Source organism: Plectrocnemia conspersa, unplaced genomic scaffold (assembly GCF_051122295.1).
Source record: "Plectrocnemia conspersa isolate PC_06_02 unplaced genomic scaffold, ASM5112229v1 ptg000004l, whole genome shotgun sequence".
In the NCBI taxonomy this organism is placed as follows: Eukaryota; Metazoa; Arthropoda; class Insecta; order Trichoptera; family Polycentropodidae; genus Plectrocnemia; species Plectrocnemia conspersa.
Window position 1 is genome coordinate 17449783 of NW_028277168.1, and position 12493 is coordinate 17462275.

General features: G+C 31.2%; 2 protein-coding genes across 3 annotated transcripts; one reads left to right on the forward strand and one right to left on the reverse strand.

The window, feature by feature from the left end:
• Nucleotides 1–7206: 7206 nt before the first annotated feature.
• On the forward strand, nucleotides 7207–9849 carry LOC148236082 (uncharacterized). 2 transcript variants are annotated; one of them, XM_088184017.1, is made up of 3 exons: nucleotides 7229–7369; nucleotides 7444–7523; nucleotides 8860–9849. In XM_088184017.1, exons 2-3 carry the CDS (start codon nucleotides 7463–7465, stop codon nucleotides 9531–9533), a joined length of 735 nt encoding a protein of 244 aa, XP_088040143.1. In that variant the 5' UTR covers nucleotides 7229–7369; nucleotides 7444–7462; the 3' UTR covers nucleotides 9534–9849. The 2 variants fall into 2 exon arrangements, with proteins under 2 accessions (XP_088040142.1, XP_088040143.1); XM_088184016.1 differs by having other exon boundaries at nucleotides 7207–7523.
• Nucleotides 9850–11093: 1244 nt separating this feature from the next.
• Nucleotides 11094–11852, reverse strand: LOC148236083 (TP53-regulated inhibitor of apoptosis 1-like). The gene is made up of 2 exons (XM_088184274.1): nucleotides 11655–11852; nucleotides 11094–11569 (listed from the first exon to the last, which is right to left on the reverse strand). The coding sequence occupies exons 1-2, from the start codon at nucleotides 11820–11822 to the stop codon at nucleotides 11465–11467; spliced, it is 273 nt and encodes a 90-aa protein (XP_088040400.1). The 5' UTR covers nucleotides 11823–11852; the 3' UTR covers nucleotides 11094–11464.
• Nucleotides 11853–12493: the final 641 nt, after the last annotated feature.

Consider the following 12493-nt stretch of genomic DNA (forward strand, 5'->3'; position numbering starts at 1 on the left):
CTAGGCTTTTAAAACTACGCACTTAATTTTTTTATCTGATTTATATAGTAACAATAATTAACTTCTCAGCAAATATCAAAAATATACCTTTTCCCCACTGGTGAAACAAATGCATGTATGATAAGGTAAAATTTTGCTTTGATATTATTCAATGTTATAATATAAATACAAGGAAAGCTATATGTGAAAGTACGTCTGACGACACTCCGACACAACACCTTACAGACTATCGACTCTGCCTGAACTCAGGGCCTGATCTAGCTTATTTAGTTTTGTTGAACCCCCCTCCCCCCTCCATATATTATCAACAAATTGATACATAATAAGATTTAATTCAAAATTTAAAAACACAATTAATAAGCATTTTAAAATAATAGTAAAAACAACTGTATGGTAACCACAGAACAAAGAGTATAACAGTAATTAAACAAAGTGAGCGTAGAAGAAAGACGAGGTGCATGGGACTATTGTCGATTCACTCTATTATTAGCAAAGTTAAAAATATGTTTTTACCCTTTGCTATTCTAGCAATAAAAATATATCATTCAATTTTAATGCAATCCCTTTTTTATTATTGTAAAATTATTTTCTTTATAAAATGCAAATATTACATTGCACTGTCACGCCATATTCTGAGCTGCAGTCTTGCAGATTATAAGCGTATGTTTTATGTGAGGTTGTGCATCTGTATACAATTACTTGTTTATTATCAATACAATGGATATTTATTATGAAAATAACTAAATAGGGTCTGGATATATTTTCCTTTTGATGTCTTAATCGTTTTTCGGAGATTACCAGCAATGCAGATTTTCTGGGAATAACCAGATGGCTTTTAGGCAGATTTCTTAAGAAATAACTAATATTTTACATATTGTAATTTTTGCTCCCAATTCGGACCAGCCATATATCAAAACTTTTTAAATAATCACGACCTTTATCCAAACTTCTCATTTTATGATATGGTAACCCAAAGTTTTATGCGTTGATTTTATTACCCATTTCTTACAGTGTGTTATAAAATCAAGCTCGAAGAAGGTTCGCTACAATAAAAAAAATGATACATCATTTGCGATTAGCGTACAATCATAAAATCTCTGACTTGCGGTGTGAGAAAATATGGGTGTATGGGTTGTCGGTGAAGTTGCTACACGTGCAAGAATCACGTTACTTGTTAATAATACATATGGTCAGATGGCATGTCATTAGGATGTATTATATTTTATGAGTCAGTATAATACGAGTTGATTCTAGTTTTAGCTGCATTTTAATTTATATATATCATAAATTGTATTATCGTGAAAGTTGAAACGTAAAACTATAGTTAGCATAATAAATGTATATATGTAATATACTACAAAATCGACTGTAAATTTAAAAAATAAGCATGTATGCTTATGATATGCTCTAAACATTTACAGGGGTGTGGCAATTTAGTTTAATGAAAAACACGTTTGATTTTCGAAGTAATCTTCATTTATAACATTTTAAACAAATTAAAACGTTCAGCAAAGGCGTCCGTAATACAATAATCTTGAAATTTTAATCTTTCAAATTTTCGTGTCGTCTCATCAGTGCCCTTTAGCTCGTATATCATCTAATGGCTTTAGAAATCATCAAGACAACAATGGTTTATTTTACTGACATAATAAATGATCAGAATTACACGACAGTCACCCTTTTCTACATAAGCTTCGAAACTCGTTAAGAAGACACTAATGGTTTCGCAGCACATAAACATAGCTTGGATTATCATTTGTAAGTATCGGACGGACGCCCGAACAAATAGCTACTAAAAACCAGAGATGGAGCTAGACCCCAATTGTATTAGCTTTCATATGAAATTATCTCCGATGCGTACAAGCTCTCTCGAAGAACCATTATAAAAAAATTTTCACTCGATCTTATCACTAATAAATGGCAACCAACGACGACCACAGTACCTACTCTCAGACAATTGTTGAAAAAATAACAGCACTTAGCGCCCAAAATAACATTAAAATAAACTAGTGATATATCATAGGAGCAATATTAATATTAATAATTTTTGATAAAAATATAAATTTTCGCTCTTTTTTTATCACACTTCGTATATGTTTGCTGTTTTCACAGCCAATATCGTTCAATAGAGACAAATTTAGCGTGTTAACTTGTATAGTGATAATTCATGCTCTATTAATTTAAAAATTAAACTGAGCAACTGATTGAGTAAAATTAATATTCTGATATCAGTCTTGAATTGAGAAATTAATTTCATTGACTTTAACACTGATTGCCACAAATATTGATAATTAAAAAAAAAAAATTAAATTTATGTAAGACAAAGTAATGATAATTAAATGTATAGAAAGCCTGTTATTAAATCTATACTATATAATTTTTATTTACATTTTATTAACACCTATCTACGTAATATTATTCTTTGAAAAAATTGTATTGACATTTGCAAATTTTTCTGAGGTCAGGTAAAGTCGAAATTCCTGAACCTCATGCAACTTCTTCGTTCAGAAGTTGCATAATATTCAGGAATTTCTCCCCACTAGCAACTACTCCATGTGCTGAGGCTAGACCTGACCTCCTACTTAGGCTGTCGCGAGTGACAGCTTAAGTTGGGAAATCAGGATCTGGTCTTCGGCATCAATTAAATCAATTTAAGGAGATAGATAAAAAGTATATTTTAATGCGATAATCAAAAAGGACATATTTTGCAAATTATAGTACAGATTTGATTAACTATAGCATATATTATAATATCAAGAAAAGGAGCACAACACCCGCTAAAAACTATTTGTATTTTTTTATTTGAAATTGCATTCCTCTCGTGTTAATTTTTCTTACTGGTTGAGTTTAATTAGCTAAAAGAACATAGTGCATATGCAATATGTTATTAAGAAATAAATCAAAGTTACACCACCATTCAAAATTAAATGATACATTTAAAATAAATCTAATAAATCATAAACTATAATTGTTATACGACGCACAACCTAATATAATTTTTTGTTGTGCTCAAAAGCAGTTTCAATCAAGTTTTTTATAAAATAAATTAAATTTAAAGTTCAACTTTGAATATAATCATAAATTCTAAAATTCACCCCTTATTCTATGAAAAGTGTTTTGCCTCTGAAGGTATAAAATATATTATCAACTGATCTTTAATGTTGTCATTAAAATGTATAATGCAGGAGTCGCAGCCAAATTTTGATATTCCTCTTGCAGATTATGGATGCAGGCCTTGGAATAAACGTGTTTTTCTTCATATTTCCATACTTACGCACTCGTCCAATTGGCTCGATATTTTTTGCCTATAGCCACATCCATCGTCCGAGTTGTGGCGTAGTTGGTTAAACGGCGAGCGCAATCCGACAGAAGGAATTGGTGCGTGTAATGCGATGTGAGTGGCAGACAGAGTGGAGCCGGCTGGCACTGATCGCGTCAGGTGTTTTCCGTCTGCTCTATTCCTGGGTTGATGATGAAGAGGCCCGCCGGGGAAGGCTTGGCTTCAAGCCCAAACAATCATTCAGACACTGTTGATGATACAAATAATGTGACATGAATTCGGGCGCGACATTCACCAAAACAGAAGCGCTAGACGAGAAAAAAATCAAAACATCCAAAGAGTCGAGACCAAAGAGTTAACCCGTTTGAGTGTGGATTTGTGGCATGGGCTTTGAAAGCTTGTAGAAAGAGAATTAGCACCGCTTGAGTCACGAGTTTATGTACGTAGCTTACGTTTGTACGCTCAAGAGCTTTTAAGGACACCCCTAAAATATCACTTCTGAAATTTTCCAGCTTATGTTTCAGCAATTGAAGTTGGTTGTATTATACATAGGCACAACAATCTCGTAACTAAATGATATAGGTAAAATACTTTTTGTGATTAGTCGCAAAAAGATTGTGCGTTGTGAGTGGGTTTTTAGAAGCTATGATTGTCGCTGATTTATTAACATTGACCTAAGCTTTAAGAATACAATGTATTAGATTTGTACTAACTCAAATATAAAATTTAAAGCTTTAGTAGCAATACAAGTCTTTGTGTTAAATAAGTTAAAAATTTAAACATGTAATACTTTCACTAAATTATATATTCTCCACCTTTTCCTATAATTATTCTCCACGTGTTCATCATTTTTTTATATCTGATTCGAAAAATAATGTATTTTTGGAAGCAATACATTTTTTTATGTCGTTTTTTATATCAGTTTTTGTAAAATATTTTTTCCACCTAAAAACTGTTTCAATGATCTATATATATATGATGGTTAAAAAGGACTACCCAAGAAAATCCATTGATTTTTTCTATGGTTTTCTTGGATACATGAGGGAGAACGCTGTCTTGGTGTAAAATTACCTTTCTTTAATTCGTCGCTTTTAAACGAAATAGCTGAACATGTCTGCCAATAATGAATTATGCCGTTCATATACCAGCAAATGCATAACATTATATTATTGAGATGTAATCCTGTTTTCTTGGTTCGGGGAATTGGCGGTTAATTGCCATCCAACTCCTACCTTATTATCCTACCGTATTAAAATTAATTATCCACTTCTCATATATAGTAGCAATTCGACTCAAAAATAAATCTTTCCTATTTTTGAAACTCGCGTAATTACTGTGACGTCTGTGACCAATAGTGATTATGTAACAGCTCTCGTTACGACTTGAACTAAAGGGTTTCCTCGTAAATATCACACAAGGATTCTCCGGTGCATTAAATGAATATTTTTTGTTATGAAACGGTCATGAGAAACAATATATCACCGGTAGAAACATTCCGTTACACAATTATTCGACCTCGGAGATATCAATCAAGCAAATGTCACTTTCTAAAGGCGTATACTTATTTCGTTGATTCTAAGAAGCGAAAGCAGCGATTGGGTGGGTGATCGCTGCATGATTGTGATTGGTCAGCAAGTCTTGCAGCCCTGAATACATAAGGGCAGTCACAAGCAGTCACTTGACAGACACTCGAAGAGACTAGTCCATTATTAGAAGATTATAATTTTTCATTCAAAATTTTATGATGCTTTCAATATAATCCGCGAGAGTTGACAATGGTCGGCAATTCATAAAGTTTCTGTTAATCTTTTGCCTCATAGTAGAAACACATTTTTTCAGTCAATAATATATTGGGACGGGTGAGCCGTTTCACGTGTTTTTACGATAAATAAATTCATACATTGAAATTGTCCCGCACTCACCGACAAAAAGTGAAACAAGAGTGGTTCTGAAATTTCCATTTTTCTATCTTACTTTGGCTTCCTGACAAAATTTAATCTTGACTGTGAACTCTAAAATTAATATATTATTACTAAAATTATTTTTTTCTTAGATACAACTTGATAAAAAAATACATTCTACTTTTCTAAAAATAGTTTCATCTACGGTGTAATATTAATTATAATTTATCTAAATTATCAGACTGTTTGTCCGTTATCCTACAAATATTTTAAAACTGATAAATGTAATAACTTTAATAGTTTTGTAGCAAATAATCAATTTTTTTCACATTGTAATAAATTTTGAAGTGCTAATTTTAATCAAAAGTTTAATCTGACGGTTAAAGCTTAGCAACCTTTCCCCTTCTTCTTTGTTTCCCAAATTCAAGCTAAATTTATCAGCATTTTGTGAATAAAATTCATAATTATACATATTTTTTAAATAATATATATTTTTGTTATCAACATTTGAATAAAATTATTGTAAACAATTCCGTCTGATTTATATTACAGTAAATTTCAAAGTTTATAAATAAACTAAATTTTACTAGCAAAAATATAATTTAACTAATATACTGCTCTTAAATGACAATGAAACTCAATTCAAGAATTGCGACATATCCATTTGCTGTTCAAACCCAAATTTATTCTGCTGTTTAAACCCAAACTTATTGTATTCAAACCGAATTATCTTTTCTCAGAAGTCAAAAATTCACGACAAAAGCAATAAAATCTTGTCGGCGCCGTTGCAGTGGGAACGCTCGGCTACGGCATAGTGTGTGATCCGAACTGAACTAGTATCCTAATATCTTATTGTTTATTAGCAATTTTCATTGCCTTTGCAATGACAATACAATGTATGATAAGACTATAAGATCTGTTTCAATCGAATATTAACTTTAATGCATGTTTAACCATAAATTTAATATACATACATGTGATTTAACACAACTGCCCCATTCATAAACTCTACGTACTTTGCCAGGAATTTAAATTGGATAATTGCACGCCTTCGGCGTTCGATTTGCGAGCAAAAACGACCTAACTGGAACATTCGCACCTGAGTCATGCCTTCGTAAAAAATACGCAGTGAAATGTTGCTAAGGCAGGTAGTTAATAGTTACGTGTGAATCGACAAAAAATCAGGATCACGTTTTGCGAATGTACGATGACGCACATGGTAGAAATTCGGCATATTCGATTATTTTTGTGTCGAGATGTCGAATGCTTAGAGATTTCGATCGAGGTCATTGGGGCGATTGTTTGACAGCAAAAATTGCATCATTTGACGCTGCATCCAATCGTATCGATTTCAGTGATGCAACCGTCGCTTTTTGATAAAGGAAATTCTTAATCTTATACGATGTGACATTATAAATTATGACCCTTATACGATTGTGACTGAAGGGTTAACTACTCGACCCGAACAATAATTGCGTTTTTATCTTGTTAAAGTTTCACGTGTGTGATTTAGTGTTTCTCGGAAGCGTCGGTCATTGTTAAACGTCGTGTTCAATCGACCAATAATTGATAATTATTTGAGAAACGGATATTAGGCGTCATTTTTGAACAACTCAACTTTGTATGTTGGTATTATTATTAATATATAAATTAACAGCTATTAAATTTTGATAAACAAACAAGAATCCTTATTTATCATACTTAAGAATATCACTAACCATTTTACGAACGGCTGTCGTGCCCATTTCAACGGTACTGTAATCCATGATTTTTTAAAGGATTGGCTTTAAATGGGCTTTTCATATGTTTTATATTTCATAAGATATGAGCATTTAAAAAACACCTTTTCGTATCAATTATATTTTTTTCGTTTCAAACATTAAAATCCGTTATTTTTTAAATAAATCAGCCATTTTTAGAGCAGCGATCCTTGCGCCATCTTGTGAACAGCAATTGAAAGTAAGCTTTATTGGTTTGAAACTTGAATAAAATAAATATAAGTATAAAAAGGATGCGGCTACCGCACGCGTGTCGGGTCGGTGCGTTCAGTGTGACGCGGGTCGCTAGCCGCACTTCTTGTGCGATTCGCGACGATCGGTCGGCCATTTTGTTTTTTTCTAGTTGCACTCTGCTTGCTTTTGCTATCTGCTACATGATGACTGTTCACATTAACATTGACACTGAAAAAGTAATCGCCGAAGTGGAAAGTAGAACGTTTTTATGGGACCCATCAGACAAACATTATAAAAATTTTGATCTTAGAGAAAGATCCTGGGTAGAAATGGCGAACACAATCGTTGAAGATTTTGATAATCTAGACACAGAAGAGAAAGAAGTGGCAGGTGAGATCAATATTTATTTTTTATAAGAAAAACATATATTTTTAAATCGCACTGTGCTTTTTTATTACTTACCGCTCGTTCACATTGTTTCGGTTTTATTACTTTTTACCAAATCTGTGGAGTCTTGGAACCGTTACAATTTTATTAAAAATAATTATAAATTTAAAAAAATATAAATATATCAGCAAAAAAGTTAGGTAGATGTAACATTTTTTAATGTTTATTGATTTTTTAAATAGTTATCTACCTTTCATTATAATTTGAAAATCATTTTCATTATTTTTATTGCTATCAATTTTATATGCTGGCAGAAAAAAATGATTTTAATAAAATTGTTAAAATCGAAGTCGGTAAATTTTTAAACGATTTTACAACCCTGTTTTTGACAGAAATCCTAAGAAATATATTTTTGCACCTAATTAATCCAACCACAAAAACTGCTCTGTTCTTATCTGATTCATAACTAATTTCAGATATATAACTAAAAATTTTTTTTTATATATTTTCCGACATACAGAATAAACTAATATTTGGGACATGCCCAGTAAAACAACATTTTGCTGGGTATGTCTCAAATAAATTAGAACATTTTTATTAAGATTTATTGATTTCAATAGTTGCATTAATTTCAATTTATAAAGAAGCAATTTTAAATTACTCAGCTCTTTAAATACTATGCGTGCTGTTCCATATTGTTTAAAATGTGCCATCAAGAAACGAATTGTGGATTCAGGGGAGAGATTTAAGATATGAAAATGACGACGATACACTCTTTTAATCTAAAATATTACTTAAGGATACTGTTCTAATTTATTTGGAGCATGCCCATTACACATTTTGTTAAGGGCAAAAGATGCCTGGACCAAACCGAGCGAGAAATTCCCGCCTGGAGTTATACCGCTGGTCTTCGCAATGCACAGACGCGGGGGTGAGCCTACGTATTATGTTATTTAGAAGATGTAATATATGTATAATTCAACCAATCTATTTTTCTAATTCTTCGATCGGAAGATCGATCCTATGTGCAGATGTGTAGTGATAAAACAAATAAATACCGAAACGCTACACCTCTTTAAGGTTAAGGTTAATGAGATTTCAGTTTATGTCAGGGCTGTGAAGTTTGAGTTGTAAAAAATCAACCGACTCCAACTCCTTTTTATAATATTCTTGAACACTATATATAGATAGTATGACTATGTGTATATGTATAACTCAAAATCAATTTTAACAGTATAATTGTTTTAAACATATTTTTTTTAATAGAAAAGATAGTCACTTTAAAAACACTTTGCATAATTTAACTGCTTAATAATAATAAAAATAATATTTGTTTCAGTCGATAAAATTCAACAGAGATGGAGAAACACGAGAGATTGCTACAGAAAAGTTTTGCACGCTAAAATAAAAACTAAAGACAATGGTTTTCCAAAAATGAAAAGACTGAGATACATGTTTTCCAAGCAAATGCAATTCATTGATAGAGTTTATGACAAAAAAATAAGAGATTCAAAACTAAACAACCTAATTGAGACCAACGAAGACTACGTTGATACGACAGAAGACTTGGAAGTTCCATGCAAGCCTAAAGTAATTAAAAATATAAGAAAAAGAAAGCATTTTAAATTAAAAAGTTATCATATTAAAAAGAAAACCGTCGAATCATTGGATTCATCATTGCCACTTACACAAAGTGTTGAAAGTGGATCTGGATCAGATAATGAAGTACTCAGTAAAAAAATTCCAGTCAAACCCGAAATTTTAGAACCAATTATTATAAACGATAATTCTGTTGACATTTTAAAGAATATAGAGTCACCAACGATAGGTATTCAAAGAAAAGATTCCAAAGATGAAGAAAGATCGACTAGTCATTCGTCAAAGGGCATTGACAATGGAGATCTTGCATTTTTTTATTCGATACTTCCGATGGTTCGTGAACTTAATAATGTAGATAAACTTACCTTTAGATCAGAAGTACTGAATCGTCTATTAACCTTTGTGCGTTCATAAATCTACATTATGTTGGTGCGGCTATTGAAAATGCCAACAATTTAACTCCTCTGCATTCCTAGTGATATTTTGAAGATAAGACCACATATTTATTGTATGCAGAGATACTTTCTATGCATTCAAAAAGGTCTTTTGCTCTTATTAAAGAGCAAAAAGTTAACATATCTATTGTCCACCATATAAAATATGAGTTCTAAGCAGAGTACATTACAGTAATCTCTAATCGTGACAAAGTCAAACCCATACATACTGTAACTTTTAATTAATTAATTGTATATTATATAATCTATGTAATCAATAAATTAATCTGCAACGATCAACTGTGTTACTATTGTTACAAATTTACATATCCATACTTCATCTTACTTACAGTATTGAGGACAAGAAAATGAATGTGTTTTTGTATGTGTCAATATCTGGTAAGTTTAAACGATATGGTTCCAAATGATAAATCAGCTATAGATGTTGCTTTATACAGTACAAAATAATAGGCAATAGTACACATTCAGTAATTGAATGGCATGTAAGCACATTCAATAAATCTTTACTGATCCATATCCCTGAACACTATGAAAGTACACTACGATATTTATAAAAAGACCTGTAAATTATGTTTATATAAAATAAGATATTTTATAAAATTATTTCGAACAAAAGCAATTCCTCACCGCAAATATTGTATGTTCAAGAAAACAAAAAGTTGCTATTATAATTCTTATAACAATTTTTGGAGTAAAAGTGGAATAAATGTTCAAACAGCAAGTGTTTCGCTGGTCCATCGAAGCCCGATAAGACGACCTTCCTGTGAGGGTCAGGGTCGCAGGTGAATAAGAAGATCGCCGACATCTCGACCATAATCAACGGACATCATCCGACATTAAGGGGAGAAGTTAAGACAGATATATAAATGTAATTACTTTCACTCAAATGTTCCATAAATAAAATGAAAGGTCCACACCTACATTTTATTTTCCTTAAATAAATACTTGATTATTAGCATTGTGGCTTATTTTACTAGTAAACGAGCTATTTTTCTTCAAACAAAATGAGTGTTTAATATTCGAGAAGATTCTGTTTTTTTTCATATATTGCTTTTCTTAAGAAAATTGGTTTGCAACATTTTTGTACAACTAGCTATTTATTTAATTACAATTTAGAGGTGAAATTGGTTGTTAGGTATTTCATATACAATAGATTGCAAGAAACTTGACCAGAACGATAGACAAACTGACTGTTTACCTGATTTTGAATTGCATATGAACGTTAATATTTTTCAATTTCTATCGTGTCTAAAAGATCGGAATTAGTGATTGTTGTATTATATAATTCCCATCGATCATTAGTTTAGTTTTACCTAGATTTTCCTAATTTTGTAGACGAATATCGTGATGAATCTTAAATTTTAAATATCTGCCAATCCTCCAATTGCCTTTTCCTATTATTAATTTCAATCAAGATGCGTAACCTTTATTATTATAATAAGTTAATTACTGTACTAATAAAAAAACAGTCTTTCTTAAAACGAATACTTCAATAAAAATTTTAGAAATAAAAGAAGCATTATTGGAAAATAATTTATTTAAAAACATAAATATAACTAACAATTGCAATAATTAGAAAAGCGTGAGAGCTATGACAATGTTGAACTAATAATTCAAAATACTGCAATCTCGCTAATAATTATGCATATATAACACTTAAAATTATATCACTAAGCAAAAAATAGAGGCCATCTACATTGTAATATATTACATTATTACATCACGAAAAATAAAATTTCATGTCAATCATTGTTACAATTTTGTAATGATGCTGTTAGCATTTTCTTCCTTTGTTTTGATGCTGGCGCCTTGAGCGGATTTAAACTTGTCAGCCCATATAATTCGAATGAACGTTAACGGACTAGAGAAACACATGAGCGTTTTAAACTGTCAGCTAGGTTTTTCCGTCTTGGGAGGTACTTTGCACTCTTCTTCGGATCCCAGGACATCCTTTTCGATCTCCTTGAACTCGATATTCTGATCTTTAATGGCACTCTGAAGCAAAGCCATTGCGTTTAATTAATAATTTTGATATGAAAATATAATATTGTATTGAATTTGTTGGTTATTGCACCATTACCTTGACACAATGTTGATATATTTTAAACAGTCCGGAGCAAACTGTATCGTCTGTACTTCCTTTTAAAAATCTGTCCGAAAACCAAGAATTGAAGCAGTCGTCGTATTGCTGCTTGAGCTCGTTGCAATGTTCACCGATAGAATTCATGGTTGAATCTGACAACTCCATACAGATATCGATCGGGGTTGACACAACAAAAAATTATTGACATTTGACATTTCAAGATATTGTGCCATATATTTGGGCAGTTTAATAATCGATACATGCCTAATTAGATGGTTGTTTAAAAGCACAATTTTAATTACAAGACCACATGAAGGTTATTAAGTCTTTTTTTACTATAAATATATAAACAAGTAAAAATGTTATTTTCCGAAAAGGCAATAAATATAAGCGGGCGCGAAACAACGCTTAGATTTTTTAATACACATTATATTAAACAATGAAGTATATAACAGGCTTTAGTACATACAATTTGGGTTCCTCATTATTAAACAACATAACGCGATTATGTACATTATTCAAATTTTAATTTGAAGAAAACTTGATCATTATGATTAACACATTTTAATGTAAAAATAAAAATAATAATGCACATATGATCAGAATGGTGCTGATGACAAATAAAACACAAAATACATTATTGGAACTGGTTGTTGTACCAAGTGAAATTGTAGTGGTCTTATTTGTGGATACTTGGTATATCTTTTATCTTTTAATATCTATGTTCTTATTCAAAAAAATTTAAATAAAGTACGTAAGAATCACCTACATACACTATTTTAGGATTCATGTTTTTAACAATAAAATCTATTAATCATACTGCTTAAGGGACTGGT

Bases quoted from the DNA above. Each gene is read 5' to 3' on its own strand.
- LOC148236082 (XM_088184016.1), top strand. From the start codon at position 7,334: ATGATGACTGTTCACATTAACATTGACACTGAAAAAGTAATCGCCGAA. The intron at 7,524-8,859 runs GTGAGATCAATA...TATTTGTTTCAG, and splicing joins AGAAGAGAAAGAAGTGGCAG to TCGATAAAATTCAACAGAGA.
- LOC148236083 (XM_088184274.1), bottom strand. From the start codon at position 11,822: ATGGAGTTGTCAGATTCAACCATGAATTCTATCGGTGAACATTGCAAC. The intron at 11,570-11,654 runs GTAATGGTGCAA...GCTTTGCTTCAG, and splicing joins TATATCAACATTGTGTCAAG to AGTGCCATTAAAGATCAGAA.